Raw genomic sequence first — 25,666 nt, 5'->3', positions numbered from 1 at the left:
GCGTGCGGCCAAAAAGTATCCAACTTTCCTGATATTTGCAACACCAACCGACACGTCGATAACAAAAATCATGGAGACATTGCCACGTCAATATCAAGATTACAATGATGTTTTTGAGAAGAAGAATGCAGACCTCTTACCGGAGCATCGACCCTATGATTCTGCTATAGAGCTTTAAGAGGGAACCCAACCCCCTTTTGGCCCAATATACAAGCTATCTCAAGATGAATTGGTAGAACTACGAAAAAATATTGATGAGAATCTTGCTAAGGGGTTCATACGGCATTCAAAGTCCCCAGCAGGAGCTCCAATACTCTTTGTGAAAAAGAAGGACGGAGCTCTCCGGATGTGCGTGGATTATAGGGGCCTGAACAAGATCACCGTCAAGAATCGCTATCCCCTTCCCTTGATCCCAGAGCTTCTTGAGCGCCTTGGCAAGGCAAGAATATTTACAAAAATAGACCTTCGTGGTGCTTACAACCTAGTCAGAATCAAAGAAGGTGATGAATAGAAAACAGCCTTTCGCACAAGGTATGGCCACTTTGAATATACCGTCATGCCGTTTGGCCTCACAAATGCCCCAGCTGTTTTTCAACATTTAATGAACGATATCTTTCGGGAGTATTTGGATTATTATTTGGATGATATCTTAATATTTTCCAAGGATTAAGAAGAGCATGAGCACCATGTACGATTAGTGCTTGAAAAGCTTCGTGCATCAGGGCTATATGCAAAGTTGGAGAAGTGCTCTTTTCATCAATCTAAGGTGGAATTTCTTGGTTATGTAATTTCTGAAAAGAGAATCTCCATGGATCCAAAGAAGGTTCAAACCATCCTTGATTGGGAGACACCCACCTCGGTAAGAGATGTTCAATGTTTCCTTGGATTTGCAAATTTTTATCGTATCTTTATATAGGGATACTCCAAGGTGGTTACAACACTCACAAGGTTGACAGGCCATAATAAGTTTGTCTAGGACTCAGAGGCCATGAAAGCATTTCAGACTCTCAAGCAAGCTTTCACAACCGCATCCATTCTAATTCATGCAGATCCTACAAAGCCTTTCATCCTAGAAACAGACGCTTCAGATTTTGCCCTTGGCGCTATTCTATCCCAAGTAGGAGAGGATGGTCGAGTACATCGAGTGGCTTTTCATTCCCGCAAGTTCTCAGCTGCAGAAATCAATTATGAAATCCATGACAAAGAGCTCTTAGCAATCATCGACTCCTTCGACACTTGGCGTCACCTACTTGAAGGAGCTCCTCATAAGATCACTGTCTATACAGATCACAAGAATTTGGAATACTTCATGGCATCCCACGTCTTGAATCGTCGCCAAGCCAGGTTGAGTGGTGGTTTGATTTTCTTATCTCTTATAGACCTGGCCGTCAACAAGGTAAGCCAAATGCCTTATCAAGAAGATCCTACCTTGCACCTAGAGAAGGCGACGCAGCATTTGATCAACAAGAGTCAGTGATTTTGAAATCCGAGTAGCTTAAGCTAAACGCCACCATGAGCCAAGCTCCTGAAGATTCTACTTTTCTTTCTAAGGTGAGGATGCAAATTGCCAAAGACCCACTTGCTCAGAATATTAGCCAACAACTACAAGGACAAGAGCTTAATGAGGACTTTCAAGAAATTGATGGACTAATTTATTATAAGGATCTTCTCTATATTCCGCCAGGACCAACACGCTTGGAGGTACTTCAGCAACGGCATGATCTTCCATCAGCAGGGCATTTTGGGGTTAATAAGACAATTGAGCTTCTCTCGTGTGACTTTTGGTGGCCTCAAATATGGAAGCTTGTCAAGGAGTATGTAGGCACTTGTGACACTTGCAATAGATCAAAGGCTCCTCGTCATCGTCCTCATGGGTTACTCCATCCCTTGCCCATTCCAAGCAAACCATGGTCATCCTGAAGGAGTACGAGCGGAAGTGCGACGCGAGAGAGAGTGCGAGAAGAAGAGCACGACGATATGGTGAACTCGCTCTACTGTAATGTGTAGAGCATAGTGAGTTCTTATTAGGTTTTAACAAAGGAATATGTGTACATACCTGGCGGCCCGCCTACTTACCTGGGCGACCACATTGGGCTTTATACCCCAACAACCTCCCACTTAAAGTCCAATGTGGTACTGTGAGAGAAGCTACTATACAAGCTAATATACAAGAGATGTAGAGAAGTGATGTACTACCCTACACCTAACTGCTTGCGAAAATGCGCAAAGCTCTCTAAGGTAAGTCCTTTTGTAAGTAGATCAGCAGGATTTTCTGTGGTGTGAACTTTGACAAGCTGAAGTTGCTTATCCTCGAGCATTTCCCTGATGAAATGATACTTCACATCCACATGCTTTGTCTTTGAGTGATAAACTGGATTGCGAGCCAATTGTATAGCACTTTGACTATCACAATATAACGCAGGCATCTCTTCTTTGATTCCCAAATCTGTTACTAGTCGATTAAGCCAAATTGATTCTTTGCATGCCTCTGATGCTGCAACATATTCAGTCTCTGTAGTAGACTGAGTAACACAATCTTATAATCTAGAACGCCATGATACTGCTCCACCAGCCAATGTAAAGACATACACTGACGTAGACCTTCGGTTGTCTAAGTCACCTGCATAATCTGAGTCTGTAAAACCCTTTACACTTAGCTCCTGACGCCCATAGCATATACGCATACTCTTTGTAGCTTTCAGGTATCTCAATATTCCTTTCACTGCCTCCCAATGTTTCTTGCCTGGGTTTGACATGTATCGACTTACTACTCCCACTGCAAATGCAATGTCTGGGCGAGTAGCAATCATTGCATACATCAAACTACCCACTGCAGACGCATATGGAATCTTATCCATTTCAGCCTGTTCTTTCTCAGACACAGGACAATCTTGTTTGCTAAGTTTCACATATGGTGGCAATGGAACACTCAATGCCTTTCCCTTCTCCATATTGAAACGTTGCAAAACCTTGTCAATATACTCTGTTTGAGATAACCAAATCAACTTCTTTGATCTGTCTCTCTCAATGCGCATACCAAGTATATGACTTGCCTCACCCATGTCTTTCATGTCAAACGATTTTGCCATCTTTGACTTCAAAGCTGAAATTTCTTCCAAGTGCTTGCCAGCAATCAACATGTCATCCACATACAAAATAAGGATCAACCAACTACCATCCTTAGCCTTCTTTGTATATAGTCAGTGATCGAACTCACTACGTTTGTAGCCTTGAGAAAGCATAAACTTGTGGAATTTATGGTACCATGCCCTCGGTGATTGTTTTAAGCCATAAAGACTCTTTAACAACTGGCATACCCAATTTTCCTTGCCTTTCTCAACAAACCCTTCTGGCTGCTGCATGTAAATTTCCATATCTAAATCACCATGCAAGAACGCTGTCGTGACATCCATTTGGTGCAACACCAAATCTAATATGGCAACCAATGCAAGAAAGCATCTCAATGTAGTCATTTTGACCACCGGAGAGAAGACTTCATCAAAGTCAATGCCTTGTTCTTGCTTAAAGCCCTTGGCAACAAGCCTTGCTTTGTACTTTGGCTGACTATCATGAGAGGTGATCTTATACCTGTAGACCCATTTACAGGGTAGAGCCTTTTTGCCCCGTGGTAATTTAACTAGCTTCCATGTCTGGTTTTTATGCAGAGCTGTCATCTCTGACTGCATGGCCAATTGCCAATTCCCAGAGTCCTTCATTTGCACTGCTTTCTTGTAACATGAAGGCTCATTGCAATCAGTCAACATGACATAATTCATAGATGGAACAAACCTATCAGGAGGTCGCGTGACACGTCCACATCTACGCACAATAGGTGGCTTAGGCTCAGCCACAACTGTGGTTCCACTCTATCCTGTCCTTGCTCCTCTTGAGCCCTGACATTTTGTCTTGCACGTGCAGGTCCATCTTCTTGGAAGACAACTCTTCTAATCTCCTCAACCCTCTCTGGTTTAGAATGATATTTGGATTCATTAAAGTGAACATCATTGCTGCGGACAACCTTTCTGGATTCGGGATCCCAAAGTCTGTACCCCATCTCACCGGAATTACCATAGCCTAAAAAGATGCACTTTCTACTCTTTGGCTCAAGTTTGTTTCTAAATTCCTTTGGAACGTGAGTATATGCCTCACAGCCAAAGACTCTGAGATGCTTGTATGAGGGCATTTTGCCTGACCATACCATCTCTGGTACTGAATCCTTCTGCAAAACCTTGCTAGGAGATCTATTTACAAGATGAATAGCTGTTGATACAGCTTCAGCCCAAAACCCATTTGGCAGCTGTGCATTAGACAACATACTTCTGACCTTCTCTTGTATGGTCCTATTCATCCTCTCAGCAACACCATTTTGAGGAGGATTGTAAGGAGCAGTAAGTTCACGTTTTATACCTTTTGACTCACAAAAGTCCTGAAAGGCCTTTGAAACATACTCTCCACCATTGTCAGTGCGTAAGCATTTAAGCTTCTTGCCACTCTGATTCTCCACAAGTGTCACAAACGTTTTGAAAACACTAAACGCTTCATCCTTGTGCTTGAGAAAGTAAACCCATACTTTCCTCGAGTAATCATCCATAAATGTCATAAAGTAAGAAGCTCCCCCTAGAGATAGGTTAGGCATAGGTCCACACAAATCACTATGAACAAGTGCCAACTGTGTATCTCTTCTACTGCTTCTATGCTTATGTGGCTGCTGTGTTTGCTTACCATACAGACAATGTTCACAGAATTCAAAATCATTAAATGAAAAGCCAGGCAAATAACCAGAACGAGACAAGATTTCCATTCCCTTCTTGGACATATGTCCTAACCGGCTATGCCACAAAGAAACGTTCGGCTGCTCGGTTACATTGATTACATTTTTAGAGACATTTGATACATAAATTATGTAAAGTCCTCCAGACTTTACTCCATGTGCTACTGTCATAGAACCCTTGGATATCTTCCACATGTTCTGTCCAAAAATGGTGACGTAGCCAGCATCATCAAGTAAACCTGTGCTGATCAAGCTCTTTGTAATTGCGGGAACATGTCTCACATTCTTCAACGTGAAAGAAGAGCCATTCTGAAACTTCAATTGAACATCTCCAACACCTAAGATCTCACATGTCTGCCCATTGCCTAGCCGAACATGATCTTTAGTGGTCACATAAGAAGTAAACCACTCCTTGTTTGGAGACACATGAAGTGATGCCCTTGAGTCTATAATCCAGTCACTCAGTGCATTTCCATCAGATGCTGTAAGAAGAGCTGAGTCCATTGTATTCTTCAAGAAGGAGATGTCTCCTGACACTAGACTGTCATCCTCTGCAACAGTGTTTGTCACATTTATTTCTTGAATCTTCACTGAGGACTTGTTCTTCTCACCATGGTCTTCAGCTTTCTCTTTGCCTTTTTCTGCTTTCCATTCTCTGCAGTCTCTTTTCATGTGACCCTTCTTGCCACAATGGTAGCATTCTATGTCACTCTTGCCTTTAGCACTGCGGGACTTGCTACGAGACTGATTCCTCTTTCCACCTTTGTACTTTTCTTTGGTCCTTCCCCTGACAACTAAGGCTGTTCCTTTGCCTTTGTCCATTGTCTTTCTATTGGTTTCTTCAGTAAGCAGACTTTCTTCTACACCTGCTATGTTCAAACCATCTGGAGGTGCAGAATTACTCAAAGCTGTGCAAAAAGTGTCCCAACTTTCCGGCAATGTGATCAACAGGAACATAGCTCTAACAGGTTCATCAAACTTGACACCTTGAGCTGACAACTGACTGTAGATTGTGTTGAATTCATTCAGATGATTGGACATAGGTGTCCCTTCTTTCATCTTCAAGTCAACAAGCTTCTTAAGCCAGTATACCTGTGAAGCTGCACTCTGCTTCTTATAAAGATCACTCAGCTTTAACCATGCTTGATAAGCCGACATCTCGTCTGCTACATTGAAGTAAACGCTTTCTGCCAAAGTCAGCATAATGGTAGAAAGTGCCAATTCATCCATTTCGCTCCATTCATCTTCGTCCATATCTTCTGGTTTTATCCCCTTGAGCTTTATAGGTTTTATCTACTTCTTTTGTACCAACACGTGCCAAATCTGCTTCTTCCACAATGGGAAATTGGTTCCATCCAGCTTCTTGATATTGTAAAGAGCAGTGTCCTGTGATCCAGCCATAGCTACGCTTCACAGTGGTTTACTTTCCTGGGAAAAATTCGGCAGAGTTTCCCCTGTAAACTGACCTTTGAACCAATATCAACCTGTCAAATGAACCAAGAAAGCTTCAGATTCTGCATAAATTTCGGCAGAGTCTCCTTTGTAAAATGGCTCTGGTGTACTCAAAAAACAAACCAAAAAACAGCTCAAAAAACATTGTCTCTTTGACACTGTAAGCTGCGGGTAAACTTGTCCTGCACCTGTACTGTCTCTCACTGTCCTGTAAGCATAGACTGTGACAATGCCTCAACGGCAGTAAAGCAAAGATGCAATCCCAACTGTCTAACTCACAGTCAATACATCCTAGCTGCCTATCTAAGGGTGCTTGAGGGATCGCTCCAAGACCTGTATCACTGAAAGGATCTCAACATTCGAGAATCCCCCAGCTCAATAAAACCTCACTCGACCCTCAACAAAGGCTGCAGTAAATCTGACAGTACATAGACTTCCCACAAAGTCATACATCCACAAATTTTCCCACTATATGCTGTAACCGCTGCGGCGGTTGTTTGCTGCGTGACTCACAGCCAGCAAACCCTCAACAAACATACATCATCTCTGACAATACATCCCATGTGGAAGTACCTACAATGTCAGGATGAAATCTGGAATATCAAGCAGCAAACACAAGCTACCTGATGAACTAGTGGATGTCGCCTACAGTCTGTGTGTAGATGCGCCCGTGTCGTATGTGACACGCCTCCAAGAACTGTGAGCCGTCCTTCGATGTGTAGACAGCCACAAATCAACACTCTGGGAGTGTCGATATCCTCAGCACCTGCAGTCGTAGGCCGAAAAACCCCAAATTTGCAGAGTCGGATCTGCCGCACCCGCCGAGACCACGTAGTCGAAAATGGCCTGCGCAGACCTTTGTCGAAGCCGAACGGTGGCCGAGATGACCTCACAGGATTTGGGGCCGTGTCTTCGCTTGTCGAATTTCACTCCAATCTGAGCTGGTGACTCTAGCCTCCTGCAGTGCTGCCCCGAGCCTCGATCTGAGCTCTGATACCAGTTGAAGGAGTACGAGCGGAAGTGAGACGCGAGAGAGAGTGCGAGAAGAAGAGCACGACGATATGGTGAACTCGCTCTACTGTAATGTGTAGAGCATAGTGAGTTCTTATTAGGTTTTAACAAAAGAATATGTGTACATACCTGGCGGCCCGCCCACTTACCTGGGCGACCACATTGGGCTTTATACCCCAACACATCCATCTCCATGGATTTCATTATAGAGCTACCCTTGTCACAAGGATTTGACTCCATTTTAGTAGTCGTGGATCGGTTTACAAAAATGGCACACTTTATTCCAACCACTAAAACCATCACCAGCGAAGGTACGGCCAAACTCTTTCTACAACATATCTATCGTTATCACGGATTACCAGATGACAGTTTCTGATTGAGGCCCACAATTCATCTCTAGCTTTTGGAAAAGCTTATTCAAGCTACTCGGAGTACAAATCAACCTCTCCTCAGCCAATCACCCACAAAGTGATGGGCAAACAGAGAGAGTAAATCAAGTTTTGGAACAGTATCTCCGTTGTACTATCAATTATCACCAAGATAAGTGGGTCGAGCTCCTACCGCTAGCAGAATTCTCCTATAACCACAGTTTTCATGCCTCCACCCGTCACACTCCATTCTTTGCCAATTATGGTCAACATCCCAAACAGGATATCCACAGACACCATTGAGTCAAGAATCCAGCTGCTATTCATCTTACACAACAATTATCTGCAATTCACAAAGAACTTACAATTCATATCAAAGAAGCTCAATCCAAGTATAAGGAAAGTGCAAATCTCTATCGCATGCAACATCCAAAATACAAAGAAGGAGATAAAGTGTGGCTCCTCCGGTGTGATCTGCGTTCATCTCGTCCCTGTCAAAAGCTTGATTATCGAAGGCTTGGGCCGTTTAAAATTATCTGTCAAGTCAATCCAGTCACCTATCGACTCTGATTGTCCTCATCCATGAATATCCATCCGGTCTTTCATGTCTCAGTCTTAGAACCTTGTCACACATCTAAGATCCCAGGAAGAGCCCTACAAGCACCTCCTCTGGTTGAGATTCAAGGACATGACGAATATGAGGTCGAAAAGTCCTAGATTCTCGAGTTTCACGTGGCAGGTTACAGTACTTGGTGCATTGGAAAGGCTATGTTGTCAGTGAACGAACTTGGGAACCAACACACAATCTTCAACATGCATCTCTCAAAGTCCAAGAGTTCCATCAACAGTATCCATGGAAGCCCCAGTCAATGAACACCACTGCTCCTCGTGGAACTCGTCGCTATTGGAGGGGGTAATGTCATGGATGCTTGAGAGTCAGTCGCTACCTGCATCATCGCCTATGTCATCGCCTACATCATCACTAGAAGGCTCTAGAAGAATCTAGAAGATTCTAGAAGGTTCTAAAAGTATAAAGGAGATTCTAGAAGCTTGGAGAAGATTCCGGAAGAATTTAGAAGTTTTTGGAAAGCTCTAGAAAGTTGAAGAAGGATCTAGAAGGTTCTAGAAGAACTAGAAGGATCAAGAAGTTTCTAGAAGCTTGGAGAAGATTCCGGAAGAATCTAGAAGTTCTTGGAAAGCTCTAGAAAGTTGAAGAAGAATCAAGAAGGTTCTAGAAGATTCTAACCTCCTCAAGAAGAACCTAGAAAGTTCTAACCTCCTCAAGTAACCTCCTCAAGCACTAGTATAAATAACGGTCTCGGGCCACAAGCCCCTCAGTCTTGCCAACACCAGTTGTGAGGCTCCTATGAGTAAATCCCTCTTTTAGTTCTTATGTTCAAGTCTTGTCCATGCAATCAAGCCTAGTCTTGTACTCAAGTCATGTAATCCAAGTCTTGTATCTAGATCTCTTAATAAAGTATTAAGTCTTATAATCAATATTAAGCTTATCATCAAGTCCAAGTTCTTGTACATTGTGAGCGCCTCCTCTTGCTCTCTTCTAGCTCCACACGCGCTTACAACATATTGTGAGCGATCGAGATTCTCGCATGACAGACAACTTTTGGCGTGCCTTATTTGATAACATTGGCACGAAGTTGAATTTTTCTTCTTCATATCATCCTCAAACGGATGGGTAGAGTGAGATCGCTAATTCCACAGTATTGGATATGCTGAAATGTATGTGTCAGAAAGAGAGTCTGACTGGGAGAAGTATTTGTCCCTTGTTGAGTATGCGTATAACAATACCGTGCATTCGTCTATGGGGAAAGCATCTTTTGAGATTCTCTATGGTAAGCCTTTGCTTCCACCAATCCTTGTCACTAAGAATAAGATTTTTGCAGCAGACGAGTTTGTTCGGGATTTGGACACGGCCTATGGGCAAGTTAAGAGAGCAATTTTGCGCTCTCAGGAAAAACATAAGAAAGTTGCAGACAAGCACATAAAGAATCTGGACTTAACAGTCGGTCAATTAGTCTTACTCAAGTTTGAGAAGGCAAGACTAAAGAAACAAGCGACTCGTAAAGAGAAAGTGGTAAAACTTTCCAATCGCTGTTATGGGCCGATTAAGATAATTGATCAAGTGAACGATGGGACGTTTCGATTAGACTTACCATCTAATTGGAAGATCCACAATGCTTTCCATGTTAGTTTACTCCGGCCATATGTGGAACCGCCTCCAAGTGAGCCTATTGTTGAGGAACCTCCTGAGGTTGAGGAAACGAAAGAAATACTCTAACGGGAGCAGATTATTCATTATCAAGAGCGGCTACTTAAGTCTGGGAAGATTACTCGGAAGTATTTGGTAAATTTTAAGAATCATTCTACATTAGATGCTTAGTGGATGACCGGCAGGAAATAGCATCCTATCCCGAGATTATGGAAGGATATGTACAAGCACTACAATTGAGGACAATTGTTGAGGGATGTTGCTAAATTGACTATTTTCTTATTTTCTTGAGTAATTTCTTTCTATTGAAATTAGGATATTTAAATATGTGCACTTGAACCGTAAGGTTAGGAATTGTAGATCTACTGGAATTATTAAAAGTCATCAGGAATGGAAAAACTTTGATGCGTCATATGATAGGTGACATTAAGCATGGCAAAGGAGTTGTACTGTTAGTTCGGTAGGAGAGACCGGAGAATGGATATTCCCGATGCGTCATGTGATGGGTGACGGGAGCATTGGAAAGGGAATATTCAGTGGGTCAAGCAGGAAACCCGAATTGGAAAGAGAAATACGCGTAAAGACGCAAACACAAGAATAAAGATGGCTTCTGAGAAGCTTTTCTTAAAAAGCGAAATATTTTAACGTGTTTTCCAGGAAGAGCAGACGCTTTCTCACGAGGAATCTATGTCTGCATTGCATTTTTGCATGTGGTTGCTTCCAGGGACGCTTGGGAAGTGTTGTGAAAGCATTGTTTTTAACTTATAAGGTTTTATTGAGTTTTTGGGTAGATTCAAACCAATTTTACAATATGCCAGCCGCCCACTTCATAAGTGGCAACCACCTGGAAAATAAAGCAACACAATTAGCCAGTGTTTTCGTTCTCACTTTTTCTGGCAGAAGAGCAAAAAAAAAAAAAATAAAAAAAATTCGCCGCGTTTCTCCCCAGGAACCCTAATGGGTTTAAAAGAAGCAAGTAGTATTTTTGCGGAAGAAGAGCAAGCCTGTAGAGGTGAATCTAGTCTAGTAGTGGATCCCTTGGTCTGTATACCTGTCTGACTAGAGGCACCTTTGTCTGCCTCTAGCGCCGCCTTCTTCCCTTCTTTTGCGGAGATTCTCTCTCTCTCTCTCTCTCTCTCTCTCTCTCTCTCTCTCTCTCTCTCTCTCTCTCTCTGTTCTAGTTCTTTTGTACCCAAACATGGTATTTGTAAGGTGTAGCGGAAGTGAATGTCGAACTTTGCTCAAGATAAGTGCTTCAAACCGTGCTCAAGGTTCCTTTTACTTACGGAAGGGAGAGCCATCCGTTCCTTTAGTGAGAGAGTGCAAGTGATCACAAACAAAGTGGATAAACTCTGTGAATGAAGGTGCTGAGACTGAGAAATAGGGAAGAGAATACGACACCAGAATGTTGTCAAACCCTCCTCCGAAGGCCCCACTCTCTATGGCGAGAGCGGTCTACTATTGATTGCACAAATCTCTACAATGCAATGTACTTGCCGACGATGTCGACGACGACGAGACGACTGAAATTCGAAAACGCCAATGGCTGAAATTTGCAAATCTTGTATCTGCTGAATTTTGACTCTATGTTGGTGACAACGGCGGTGATGACGATGCGACGATGACGCGCTGAAAAACGCAGATGCTGAAATCTGCGTTTTTTGGGCTGAATCTGCAAACATTGGCAGACCTACAAGTGAATGCAAAAACGCTATGGGTTCTTTAGGCTGAAATCTGAAGGTTTTGTTGCGTTAGTGTATGATTCCAAAAATGCTGGCTGAAACTTGTACTTGGTTGAGTTCTGCTAACGATCTGCAATGGAGCAAAACGCTAGGCTGGCTGAAATCTGCTAACAATCTGCAATGGAGCAAAACGCTACGCTGGTTGAAATCTGCTAACAATCTGGAATGGCTTGGTGATCTTGCTTGTCCAAAAACGCTGAGGCTTGAAGATGGTCTGCAAGCTGAAAACGTTGGACTTCTTATTGGCTGAAAACGCTAGGTTGACTGCAGGGCGGGAGGGTCTTGCTGAGAAGGTGCACTGTTGAACACTCGGTTCCTGCTATCTTTTCTGCCATAATACATTAGTGCTAGCTTTTCTTTTCTTATATAGATCCTTGGCCAAATTGCCCTACCAAGTTTCCCAACAAAAGTCACTTAAAAATAATAAGTGAAAATTGGCTAAAATAGGGAAAATAGGTCTATGCACTGTAAAAATGCTCCTGATGGGTTTTGATGGTAATCTGATGATCATGCTGTGTGCAACCAGAGGATGTGCATCTACTCTAAGTGCCTGGACATGCATGGTCTGCGAACAGACTCACAAAGTGCCAGAACACTTTCTAAGCTAGCTGAATTGAACCCTTGTCAAGAAGTAGCTTGTCCACGTATACATAGGGTTAGATGTGACGTGACATCCCCTCCTTTTCAAAGTGAGTACTGGTACCGAATTGTATGGTGTCAAGGGAGATCGCCAACAGCGTCTGGAATCAACTATGGCAAATCACAATGAAAATGCCGATGCTTGATGCTCAATCCTTCTTGTGCTCTTTTGGATACTGTGTCATGACTAGGAAGAGACATGGAATGTGAATTCCTTGAATGCAAACATTTCATCTTTTCATGAGTAATCCGTATACAGCCGTGCTCATTCCTGAGCGAATCGTGTTCATTGTACCATATGTCATGCCTATGAAAAGAAATCACATAAAGACGGTGACTAAAATACAGGAAAGCATCACGAATGAAACACTCGAACAATGCGTGTTGAGTAATCATGCACACACATAATACTTCCTGTGGGGGTTCTTGGGACCTCGACTCGAGAGCCAAGATCGGTTCTTCGTGATTGAGCGAATCTGCAATGAAGTTAGTTTCACTCGAAAAAGTATCAACTAAACCATCATTCTTGTGAACAATCACATCGTTATCCTGCAAATCATCATGCTCGTGAATAATCACATCTTGATCATGCAAATCAGCATGCTCGTGAATAATCACATCTTGATCATGCAAATCATTATGCTTATCATTATCATGCAATTCATGTGTGTCGTGCTTTGGAGAAGACAAGACTGAGATAGTCTCCTTCTCCTGATTCTTTTCAATCTGCTCCTGCACGTTAGAAAATAGTAGGACCAACTGTTGCATGCGTTGGGCGCTCTGCACTTCACGCTCTTCGCGCTCGCGATCCAATTCTGCTATTCTTTCTTCGGCTGCCAAGCGTGCTTGCTCGCGCTCACGCTCTATGGCTGCCATTCTTTCTGCTTTTCTTTCCTCGCGCTCGCGTTCCAAGGCGGCGCGTTGTGCTTCTCGTTGTTACATCTTGTCCATCATCATCTTGACCAAAGCCTCCATAGGATTTGGTGCAATCCTTGGCGTAGATGGGGAAGGGGGAGGGTCGGAAAAACCTCCTAGTGGGGAAAATTCTTCTTTGCCACTTCCATGCTCATTACCTCCATGCGAAGTATCCATTCCGCTTCAGGTAATGACCATACACTGAAGTCTTGGGTTCTTAAGTTCACGAGGAACTTGGGTTCTTGTGGGTCTTGGTTCTTGAGGTTCTTGAGGGTCTCGAGTCTTGAGGTTCTTGAGGGTCTTGAGGTCCTTCTTTAGCTTGCAATCTGTGTTAGAGAAGGATCTTCTCTTACCCGAGCTCTTCTCTTTCCCGCGGGCGCACCCCTTGGCGGCCTTGCGCTCACACCAAGGTTTCTTTTTCCCACCTCACGTCGATTGGCCGGCCGCTAAGTGCACGGTCCGCTCTCAATGAGTGAAAAGAGAACAAGGGGAGGCTGGACAAGCCCTTCTTTCTTGGGTTTCTTGTCACTCTTTAAAAACACGATTAGGAATCGACACGCCCAAGAGGACTTAGGTTACGTGCGAACGCAACAAGCAAAAAAAATTTCTTGTGGTTCTTTCCTTGAGTGATACAGAACACTGCCAAAGCTCTGATACCAATGTAAGGTGCAGCGGATGTGAATGTTGAGCTTTGCTCAAGATGAGTGCTCCGGACTGTGCTCAAGGGTTCCTTAGATTCTTGATGGTTCTTGGGTTCTTGAGGTTCTTGATTCTTCTGGGGTTCTTCTTTAGGTTCCTCCCTTGAGTTCGTGAAACCGAAGCACATAGAGCTCTGATACCAATGTAAGGTGCAGCGAAAGTGAATGTTGAACTTTGCTCAAGATGAGTGCTCTGAACTGTGCTCAAGGTTCCTTTTACCTATGGAAGGGAGAGCCTTACGTTCCTTTAGTGAGAGAGTGCAAGTGATCACAAACAAAGTGGATAAACACTGTGAATGAAGGTGCTGAGACTGAGAGATAGAGAGAGAAGAGAATACGACACCAGAATGTTGTCAAACCCTCCTCCGAAGGCCCCACTCTCTATGGCGAGAGCGGTCTACTATTGATTGCACAAATCTCTGCAATGCAATGGACTTGCCGACGATGTCGACGACGACGAGACGGTTGAAATTTGAAAACGCTAATGGCTGAAATTTGCAAATCTTGTATTTGCTGAATTCTGACTCTATGTCGGTGATGACGGCGATGACGACGTGTTGAAAAGCGGAGATGCTGCGTTTTTTGGGCTGAATCTGCAAACGCTGGCAGATTTGCAAGTGAATGCAAAAACGCTTGGGGTTTTGGGCCTTTCTTGCGAGGATTGCGATGCGGCGAAGAGGCTGTGCAGCAGGGCAAGGTCTCTTTGTTCTTTAGGCTGAAATCTGAAGGTTCTGTTGCGTTAGTGGATGATCCCAAAAACGCTGGCTGAAACTTGTACTTGGCTGAGTTCTGCTAACGATCTGCAATGGAGCAAAACGAGGCTGGCTGAAATCTGCTAACAATTTGCAATGGCTTGGTGATCTTGCTTGTCCAAAAACGCTGAGGCTTGAAGATGGTCTGCAAGCTGAAAATGCTGGACTTCTTATTGGCTGAAAACGCTAGGTTGACTGCCGAGGGGGGTCTTGCTGAAGGTGCACTGTTGAACACTCGGTTCCTACTGCCTCTTCTGCCAGAATACACTAGCACTAGCTTTTTTTATATAGATCCTTGGCCAAATTGCCCTACCCAGTTTCCCAACAAAAGTCACTTAAAAATAATAAGTGAAAATTGGCTAAAATAGGGAAAATAGGTCTATGCACTGTAAAAATGCTCCTGATGGGTTCTGATAATAATTTGATGATCATGCTATGTGACTAGAGGATATGCATCTACTCTAAGTGCTTGGACATGCACGGTCTGCGAACAGACTCACAAAGGTGCCAGAACACTTCCTAAGCTAGCTGAACTGAACCCTTGTCATCAAGTAGCTTGTCCACGTACACATAGGGTTAGATGTGCATGTGACAATATTAGATTCACCATTTTGTAACAGATTGGTCTCATAGGTCATTTTGGCCTTTTGAAGACGTTAATATAACATTTCATTTCATTTCTCTCTCTCTCTCTCTCTCTCTCTCTCTCTCTCTCTCCCTCTCTCAGTTTGTGCAGGTTCACCATCCTCACACCCGCGGCTCATCTCCCACACATGTTGCTTGTCTAGGCGACCCCAGTAGCATAGTCACCCGGAACGGGAAATCGGAACGGGGAACGGCAACATGCATGAAATGCCATTCCCTGTTTCAAATACTCACGTCTGAAACACGGAACCGGAATCCGGAACGGGAAATTGGGATGGGAACGAGGTACGGAGACTTGAAAATGGCCATTCCCTGTTACTATGCCCAGTAGGCATGGTTACATTGCGGGAGATTGCTGCGCTTGGATGATTGGAGATGGACTTTTGTCACGGAGTTGTCCTTTAGTGGTAGCATGCTAGCTCCATATTGAACCTGCTATTTTCTCTCTTTCACCTTTGCAAAAGACTACAGGTCTGAGGGTCCATGCTCTCTCTCCAGTGCTTCCAAGCTAATCTGTCGGAGTGAGAGGCTTTGGCACACTTATAAAGGCCCTTGGCCAAAAGTAGTACATGAAAAGCAGCAGGTCTAAAAGCATCTTCTCCCAAAAGCTAGCGCCTTGCTGGGTTGTCCGTACACGATGCTACGTAAGCATGTCAATGCGATTTGCAGCGGGATTCGCAGAAGTCTGTACAACATGCCACGTCATCAATCGCTCGCTCTTTTGGGTGTCCTGCTTTAGTTTTAAAAGTTTTAGGCCTTTCAGCTGGGGTACCATAAGTTGGGAACACTTTATTGGCCCTTTTGTCTTTTAAGCCATGCCACATCATCACTTTGTGACATACCCCCCTCTTGAAAGAATTGTAATCGCCCTCAATTACGCTTGCAAAAGAGACATAGGATAAAAACTAGTTCAGTAGACACTGACTCTAAGTATTGACGTACTAGACCACATATATCCAGCACTTGCACAAAAGACGATACTCACTGAACATTTACATCATATTCACATCACTATCCCCGTCGAGATCTTGGATGAGAATCATGATCATTGTAACTTAATTAGCAATTACACCCAGACCGCGCTGACCTTTGGCGGATGTCTTGATTGACTAAATCTCCTTACTATCATATCCACATCACCCCTCAGGTGAAGAAGACACATCATTTCGTCTTTGAAACATGCACTCAAACAATACACACATGAGAGAGCACATGTAAGAAATTCATTTTAGGAATTCCCATTTCACCTTCTTTACATAAAGTCATTTAGCAAAATATCGTCACCTCGTTAGTATCTCTAAAATCTCAAAAAGAAATCAGTGATGTCATGTCACGTGTCTCACTTTTCTAGTGACAACTTTATTTCATTGAGGTAACTTGTGACAAAGGAGCGGAGTAACTCTCCTCTTGATTCAACTTCTCTTGATTCAACCTGCTGATTGATCGGTGACTTCTAGAATAGACGGTGCTAAACCAAAAGCTTCAAGGTAAAGCAATAAAATGTGAGGAGTATTTGCTAGGTTCTCCTCCTTATCCAGTTGGCATCCAAAGCCGGGTAGTTCCTGAACTTGACTAAGTACCGGTGTGTCAACTTACCTTTCCTTGTAAGCTTGGACTTGTTCTAGAATGAGAATCTTCTCTGTCTCTTCCACTTCAGGCTGCTTCTCTGGCTCCTTGTCCATTGGCACTTCACCTTTGAAAGGTCTCAATAGACTCACATGAAATGCATTGTGAATCTTCCATGTATCTGGTAACTTCAGTCTGAAGGATACATCATCGATCTTCTCTTGAATCTGGAAAGGGCCATAGTATCGCGTACTCAACTTTGGAAAAAGCCGCTGCTTACCCTTCCGTTTCCGTAGGGTTGTCTTCTCAAACCGTAAAAGCACCCAATCATCCTCCTTCAGTTGCAAGTCATGTTGATGCTTGTCTGCTGCCTTCTTATGCCATGCTCGAGACTTCTCAAGAGCCTCGTGCACCTTAGCAAAAGCAGTGTCCAGATCCTGAGTATACTGATTTGCTTCAAAAATCTCATTTTTGGTGCTTAGAATAGGTGGAACCTTCTTAACACCCTCGATAATCTCATGATGCCTTTCCCATAGACGTATGAACCACCAAGGGCAAATAATTCTTCCATTGAGTCTTCTGATGAGAGATATACGATTTCAACGAGTCCAAGACTACTGAATTTGCTATCTCCAATTGCCCATCCGTTTGTGGGTGGAACAAGGACGAGAATTATAGCCACGTGCCAATATTCTCCCAGATTTCCCTCCAGAACAAGCTCATATAGGTATGGGTAGAGGTTGTAGAAGACCTGGTCCTTATGGGTGTCAAACTTGACCTTTTGGCATACTAAGCAAATGCGAACAAACTTGTCTACATCCTTTTTGAGCCTCGGCCAGTAGAAGTACCTCTCCACACCTTTCAAGGTGGTGTCTATGCCGTGATGACCCAAAAAAGGTGGACAGTGGTACTCTGTCAAAACCTTGTTTCTCAATGCTTGTGTAACACCATAGCTTTTTGCATCAAGTAGCCTTCCTTTAGAGGATAGCATGCAAATGTCTCCCCACTCTATAATTGGTCAAAGATGTTAGCAAAATCTGGATTTGTGGCGTACTGATCTACCATATCCTTGAAGCTCTGATGGTGAATCACCGAAATAGCCAAAATCTATGGCTTGCAAGACAATGTGTCTGCCACCAAGTTCTTTTGTCCGTGAACATGGACGATCTAAAAGTGAATTTGTGACAAAATATTTTCCCACCTCATTTGTTTGTCCGAAAGTTGTTTCTGAGACAAGAAGTATCGCAAGCTCTGGTGGTCGGTAAACACTGCAAAGTTGGCTTTGAGTAGAAAATGACACCATTTAGTTAGAGCATAGATGACTGCCAAAAGCTCTTTCTCATAAATTTGTGCAACTCGTTCTGGGCGTGAAAACATTCTGCTCTCATAAGCTATAACGTGGCCCTCATGCATTAATACCGCTCCCAGACTGCGACCACAGGCATCACAGTAAACTTCAAATGGCTTTTGCAAGTCTGGTGATACAAACATTGGACCAATTATCAACTTTTCTTTTTTTTTCTTTTGAGAGTCTCGAAGGCTGCAAGCTTAGATAGTCCCAAGAAAAAGGAACTTCTTTTTGTATCAAAATATGCAACGGAGAAGCAATGTCTACAAATTTTCGAATGAACAGTCGATAATACGAGCACAAACCCAAAAAGCTTTGAACTTTGTGTACATTCTTGAAATCTGGCCAATCTTGAATGGTTTCAACCTTAGCCGGGTCCATTTTTATACCCTCCGCACAAACAAGGTGCCCCAAAAAGTTAAGTCTTTGGCAAGAAAACTTCACTCTTTTCCCCATTAACCACTAGTTGATGTTGCCGCAGTGCCTTGAAAACGTGTAAAAGATGGTATTTGTGCTCTGTCTCACTCTTGGAAAAATACGAAGATGTCATAAAAAAAGGTGCCCACAAATGACTTGTACTCTCTCAAAATCCTGTCCATCATCCTATTGAATGTTGCAGGAGCATTTTGAGACCGAAAGGCACCATCAAATACTCGTACAATCCAAAGGACGTCCTGAACACGGTGTTGTATATATCGCCACGAGCGATCTTGATTTGCTGATAGCCACTTTTTAGGTCGATTTTGCTGAAACATGTAGAACCATGTAGTCTGTCCAATATATAATGATCCTGAGTATTGGAAACCTGTTCTTGATGGTGATTTTGTTGAGAGCTCTGTAGTCCATACACATTTCCATCCTTCTTTAATACTAACAACATTGGCAAACAATAAGGTGATGTACTAGGCTGAATGAGACCCTTCTCTAGAAGCTCTTTCACTTGGTTCATAATTTCCTCGTTTTGGGCTTCGCTCACTTGGTAAGGTGGCCAGTTTGGTGGCATGCTGCCGGGAATTAAATCAATGGTGTGATCTTCAGGACGTTGGGGAGGCAATTCTCCCAGTAAGCCTTAAGAGAAGCTTGAGCTTGCAGAAAATCCTGTCGTTCCTTGTCAAGTTTGATGTTTAAGTGTCATCTAACTCATTTAAGTAGATTGAGTTAAACAAATAGACTGAATTTGATTAATTTGGAAATGGCTGAAGCTGATACAAGTGGGACGGACTCGCCCTTTAAATTTACATCAAATACTATATCTCTACCCTTCTCATTCTTCAATCTCGCTTTTCTGGCCATGTAGTCAACCACAACGGTGCTCTTGTGGAACCAGGGAATTCCCAAAAGGATGTCACACCCTTCCAAAGGCATGTTGTAAAAGTTCTCGTGTCCTAGATACCCCTGACAATGCAACCATAGTTTGCCTATGACAGGTGTAACGACAACATACTGTCCTGGTGCCGGTAGAACTGCCTTGACTGGCGGTTCCATTTCCTTTGGTGTAATTCCAAGTTGAGCCGCCAATTCAGTCGAGATGAAGTTGGCCTTGGCTCATCCGTCAAAGACGATGAGGGCTTCTTGATTTCGCACTTTGCACCACGCTTTGCATAGCTCCGTACTTTCATCCACTTATTTAGGGTCGGTCACCACAAAATCTGCTACCAGTCTTGCTTTCGTCTTTCCTTTCTTTATTCGCTCCTCTGCTGCTTTGGAACTCTCTGGTTTTTCCTCTGCCCGATCATTAGACGCTTTGTTGGGGCACGTGCTGATTTCCCACATCCGTAGCATTAACCCTCTTTGTAGTACTTGCCTCGTTGCTCTGCTGACAATCGAGGGCCCAAAGGTTTTTTTTTCCTGTTGCTTTCTCTTCCTTCTGCTACCATTGTTCGATTCTTGCTCCGTCCATACTGCCACAAGCCTATCTGTAGGGTAAGTCAAAGTGCAAAGGTGCATTGCAAACCCTTCCTTGGCATGTCCCATTAAGCACTGCAGACAATAACTCCGCATCTCTATGGGTAATCCACAACAAAATCGCTCAATTTGTTGCTTGAAGGTGATTTTCTTGAAAGAAGAGGCAAGTAGAAAAGTATCTCAAAATCTCTGATAATAGACGTCCAATGTGTCTTCCTTGGTCATTCTCAGATGATTCCAAGTTGTGATTACATCTTGCTTGTAATCCTGAGTGAGCCACGAAGAAGTGAATACCTGCTTGAATTGTAGCCATTTTGTTGGTGCTTCCCTGCGTTTAGGGTAGGGTGGACCACCAGGTTTGGGCATTCCCTTTGAGATAGGATGCCGCTCTTCGTACCTTGGGGTGCTTTTTGTAGCGTCCTCCCGAATATGCGATGTGAAACTATTGGATAAAAGTGAGGGCTTTGTGGGTATCCCTAAAGCCGGAAAACATATCGAGCTTTAAAGCGTGCCCACCCTCGAAATCGTTTGGCTTCTTGGCCTTATCCTCAAGATAGTCGTACTGGTTGCTCTGTATAGGTACTTCCTCTTTGTTGCATACATCGGCTCATCGGAATCTGAGCTCTCGGAGGACGAGGAGTCCTCATCCGAATTGTCAAAGTGCTTCCGAGATCTTTTGCGGGATCTGCTCTTCTTTGCCTTCTTCTTACCTTTGCTAAGTCTCTGAGTCTTTCTCTACTTCTTGTTCTTTCTATCCTTATCGCTGGAGTCGGAGGAAGAAGATATCTCCGAACTATCAGAAGAAGATGAGGATGAATTGGAAACACCCTCAAATCGAACATGTTTCTTTGACGTACTGGCGGCCTTAAAGGTAGATTTTTGACCCAGGTAGATTTTCGACAGATTTAGCTGGGATCTTCCACAGCTGCCTCTTAGTCTTCATGAGTTTGTTGACTTGTCGCTCTACAACTTCATTAAATTCATCCTCTGAGTACACCCTTTGTCTTGGTACTGCCGATGTTGATTTCTTTTTCAAAGTCGACTTGAGAGGCGAGTAGATGGCGGCACGCCATCGAGAGTGCACCTTGTCAAGTGGGTGCTTCGCCAAAAATTTCGCGTACTGGGGATCCTTGGAGTACTGAAGCATTTGTCGAGCACAGGTGTCGTCTTGTTGTTGTCGCTGCATCTCCATTCTTTTGTATTGTGGGTAGAGACAGACCGTACTCTTCTCTCGAGTCGTCGGAAGGTGGTCGATGTCCGTTTGAATCACTGTTGTTTTCTCCCATACCCGAGTGGTCAGGTGCAACAGTTTTCTCTCGGCAGGATTCATCGACTGAATCCATGTGTGCTTCGAGTAAAGGGATTGGATCCTCCGGAGAAGAAGAATCGTTTGAGCTTTGATACCACTGTAATAAACTTGGACACTCCAAGCCAAAGATCTAATAAACACTCGGAGAGAAACTTAAAGAATTGAACAAAATTGAGAGACAGAGACGACACGGCACAGCGAAGTTCCGTGCCCAGAAGTACCGGCCCCAAAGATTGGCGCCCCTTCTCAGTGTTCCTTTATTATTATACTTCCAAAGTTACAATGTCTGAGGGTGCGTGCTCTCCATGCAGTGTTTCCAAGTTAATTTGCCAAAGTGAGAGGCCTTGACACACTTATAAAGGCTTCTGGCCAAAAGCAGTACATGAAAACCAGTAGGTCTAAAAGCCATAGTTACTTGGAACGGGAAATCGGAACGGGGAACGGCAACATGCATGAAATGCCATTCCCTGTTTCGGATACTCACGTTTGAAACACAGAACGGAGATTCGGAACGGGAAATTGGGATGGGAACGGGGAACGGGGACCTGAAAATGGCCATTCCCTGCTATTATGCTAAAAGCATCTTGTCCCAAAAGCTAGCGCCCTGCTGGGTTGTCGATACACAGTGCCACGTCAGCATGTTGGCGCGATTTGCAGCACGATTCGTGGAAGTCCGTAAAGCTTGCCATGTCATAAGCCGCTCGCTTTTTTGGGCGTCCTGCTTTATTTTTAAAAGTTTTAGGCCCTTCGGTCGGGGTACCATAAGTTGGGAACACTTTATTGGCCCTTTTGTCCCATAGGCCGTACAACTTGCCATGTCATAAGCCGCTCGCTCTTTTGGGTGTCCTGCTTTATTTTTTAAAGTTTTAGGCCCTTCGGCTGGGGTTATCATAAGTTGGGAACACTTTATTGGCTCTTCTGTCTTGTAGGCCATGACACGTCATCACTTTGTGAAACGAACCGTCTTTGGGGGGTTGATTGCGTAGATAGTTTTTTATTTTTAGAACTACTCCTTTTACTTTCTCTCTTGCATGGGAGGCTTGTGGATCATGTCCCTCATCTCCACATAGCTTTAGCGTTGCATGTGTGGATAATAACACCTTGGCTCCCATTCCCACCTTTTGGTTAACCATATTGCCCACTTTCAGAGGCTTTCGAGGTTTGTTTCAGACTCGTTTGGACTCCTAAATATCTAGTTTTCGTCCCTAAAATCCCAGTTGGATCCACCTTATAAAATGCATCCACCTTTTGGATCTCTCAAGTCTTAAAATACATTCTACTACCCATTTTACATTATTAACTCTTTTACTTTTACATTATTAGCCCTTTTACTTTGTTTTTATTTTCTCTCACGAGGATGGCCAATTCTATAGAAAGAGAATCGCTTTAGTAGACCAAAAATGAAATTTGGTGACAACATTAGTTTGGGGGGCGCTTAATGATTGAGAGGAGGAGTGAATTTCAAAATTGAACTAGAATTTTGATCATGGCCTTCTAGGGAAAGGGGATAGATCACCGAAATATGGAAATTGGGAGGAAAAGAGGTACAAGTGCAATTGAGTAGGGGGCAAGATTCGATTGAAAGACAAAGTGAGGTGATTGATATACATAGCGTATTGTTTGCAATGTGTTTTTGCTGGTTAGTTTCAGTGTTGTAAATGCTTTTGAATAAGACTGAGGCACTTGAAGATTAATGCTTTTGTATGTAGCTTCAAGTGTGTTGGATTTCTATTGCACGAAGTACAACTGCTCCGCGCCAAGAGAGGGGTAAGTACCTCCACGTTATTATTCATTTTTCACTTTTTGGTAGCTTAGTTGTTTTACTGGTCGTGAAGCATGTCATTATTCGTTCTTGCTGCTCGGAGAGTTGAAAAACTTGTTGACATAATCACTTTCCCTTTGCACATCATGGAGGTAGGCAGACAAAACTTGTCTTACAGCTCTGACCTCCTGCAGCTTAAAGAGTGGTGGCTGTTCCAGTCTTTAATAAGAGTGCATCTTGTGCCTAGGTTAAGAGGGTTTTGGAGGAGCAGATGTGAAATTTTGATCCAGGCGTCTCCTTCTATCTTGCTGATGTAGTGTCCCAACTCCCCCTTGTGTGTTTTCTTGGGCTGCGATTGATCAACATGGGATACATAAGGGTAACCTTTTTAGAGTCATGCTGGAAAGAAGTTGGTTGCCTTCATGATTAGAAACTGAGTGTGTGTGACAGACTCAATGAGAGGAGATGCAAAACCAAACTTGAACCTCAAACATTACAAAGCGAGAGTCTTTATATAGGCTTTGGAGTTTGCATCCTTCATAGGTGACATAAACAAGAGTTGTATCATTCTTCACATCATGGTGCATGGTAGACATGGTAGTACATCATAGGGCATTTGGACCTGCTCATATGATTGAGCTTAGAGATAGGTCATATGGTTTGCCATTAGCATATGCCTACCAACAACATAATTACCCGGAACGGGAAATCGGAACGGGTTACGGGAAATTAGGATGGGAACGGGGAACGGGTACCTAAAAACGGCCATTCCCTGTAACTGTGACCAACAATCCTCCCCTTCGTTAGAACTTTACGTTCACCTTCCAAATGCTTTTGATCTCACTTATGGATTTTCTCACGTGCACTTGGTTGTGGGTGGGTCATCCTTTCACCATCTTGGTAGGGATTCTAGGCACATATGTTTTACGAGTGTTTGCAACATCCTACCAATGCCGTCCAATTGCCTCCCTTTCTCTGCCATTGTACACTGTTTCCGGAACCTTCAAACTTTTATGTTGATAGCACGATTTGATTCTGTTGATCAGCTGCCAAGCCTTTAAAGATGATCCTACTCTCTGTCAAAGCTTCTGCTGACGGCCTTTCTGAGATGCTATGAATCATTTCAAGGTCATCTCAAGCACACCTGAGAACGTAACAAATCGTTTGTTTTTCCTCAGTTGGATCTTCTGTCCTTCTAGAAGACATGATTGGGTGCGTGGAACCAGAGTCTTTCCTTAGGTAGCCTCAATACCCTCTCCATTTACATCTGATGAGTTGAGACTTTTGTCGGATTAAGCAATTTTAGGACTCCTTGGAGATCTAACCTTTACACTTCCCTTGCGAAGCACGATTCCACAAGCTTATCTTTCTTCCTCTCCGAACTTGGGCTTTCCACCTTGGTACTTGCAATCTCTGGAGGTCTGGAAAACAGCATGTCGTCACCCTTAGTGCCCACCTTCCTACGAGTGCTTGTTGATTTGGTTCCCTACCTCTCGCCCCTACCCTCCTACCTCTCGCCACTAAGCCAATTTATATATCAGCATTTTCCAAACCCTCAATCTTAAGAATCTTTTATGTTAGAATGTGGGCAATACATATAACAGATACACAAGTGGTTTTACAATGAGGTGACACCCATGCACATGAGATTAATCCATGAAAACAACAAAATTTACCCCATAAGAAGGAAACCAAATGCCCCAATGCAGAAAAAAATGTGCTCTTATAGTCCAGAATTTGCACAAAAAATAAATAAAAAACCCAGTAAACCAGCTCTAAAAAGGAATAAAGAGATTTAGTTTGTCATCCTCAAAGAGAAGAATGCCAAAACAATGCACTTTTGGAACAAAGGGAAACTCAGCCAGGACATAACATGCACTCAATGTGCAAGTTTAAGTCCACCAGATAACAAAGGAGAAAAAGCAGTTCAGTCACGCCATGCAATATTGATGCCACGTTGAGGGATGAACAAAGGAAAAGATTCAATGGACTTTATACACGAAGTTGTGACGTGAAAAGAAAGCATTTTCCTTTTAAGAAAACACAATAAAGCACTAAGATATTCTCTTTAGCTTTTTCATCAGAGTTATATGGTTGGTATTCTGTATTAAGAAGGGCGTCATTGCACACCTTTTTGGTGGATGGATGGAGTACAAGGAAAGACATATGAGACCTAGGTAGGTAGGGGCAACAGGGGTAGGGTCGAGGGGAGTAGGGTTGAGGGGGGCTGGGTAGGGGCGAGAGGTAGGAGGGTAGGGGCAAGTTGAGAGGGGGTGGGGGGTGGGTAGGGGCGATTAGAGCACCTTCTTCTCGGCCCTACCCTCCCTCCTCCTCCCTGATCTTTGATATTTTTGAGCAGTAGAAGGTTTCAGTAAGCTGCTTATTTTACACTTTCTAATAAACCATGATGTAGTGGCATGCAGAAGTTAGCTTGGTAGAACAATTCTGTCTTATGAGAGGTTCTTTTGACTGATAATTGAATGTACTTTGAAATCGCCCATTGGCAGGTGGCAACAAAGAATTCAAAATGGGCAGGTGGGCATGGTTTCAACTGGG

General features: G+C 43.4%; 1 protein-coding gene across 7 annotated transcripts in view; it reads left to right on the top strand.

The window, feature by feature from the left end:
• LOC147438534 (Pseudouridine synthase family protein) overlaps positions 1 to 25,666 on the top strand; it is a 122,344-nt gene that overhangs the window by 3,929 nt on the left and 92,749 nt on the right. For 4 of the 7 annotated variants that reach the window (XM_086484627.1, XM_086484625.1, XM_086484626.1 and 1 more), the window contains exons 2-3: positions 23,058 to 23,115; positions 25,618 to 25,645. In XM_086484627.1, the coding sequence (XP_086340753.1) occupies positions 23,058 to 23,115; positions 25,618 to 25,645 (86 nt within the window). Of the gene's footprint in view, positions 1 to 22,894; positions 22,944 to 23,057; positions 23,116 to 23,216; positions 23,263 to 25,533; positions 25,646 to 25,666 lie in introns of those variants that run through there. The other 3 variants (XM_086484629.1, XM_086484630.1, XM_086484631.1) reach the window with 3 other exon arrangements.

This window comes from Adiantum capillus-veneris, chromosome 16 (genome assembly GCF_014529385.1).
Source record: "Adiantum capillus-veneris isolate H3 chromosome 16, ASM1452938v2, whole genome shotgun sequence".
Classification (NCBI taxonomy): Eukaryota; Viridiplantae; Streptophyta; class Polypodiopsida; order Polypodiales; family Pteridaceae; genus Adiantum; species Adiantum capillus-veneris.
This window is presented reverse-complemented; position numbering and strand designations above follow the sequence as displayed.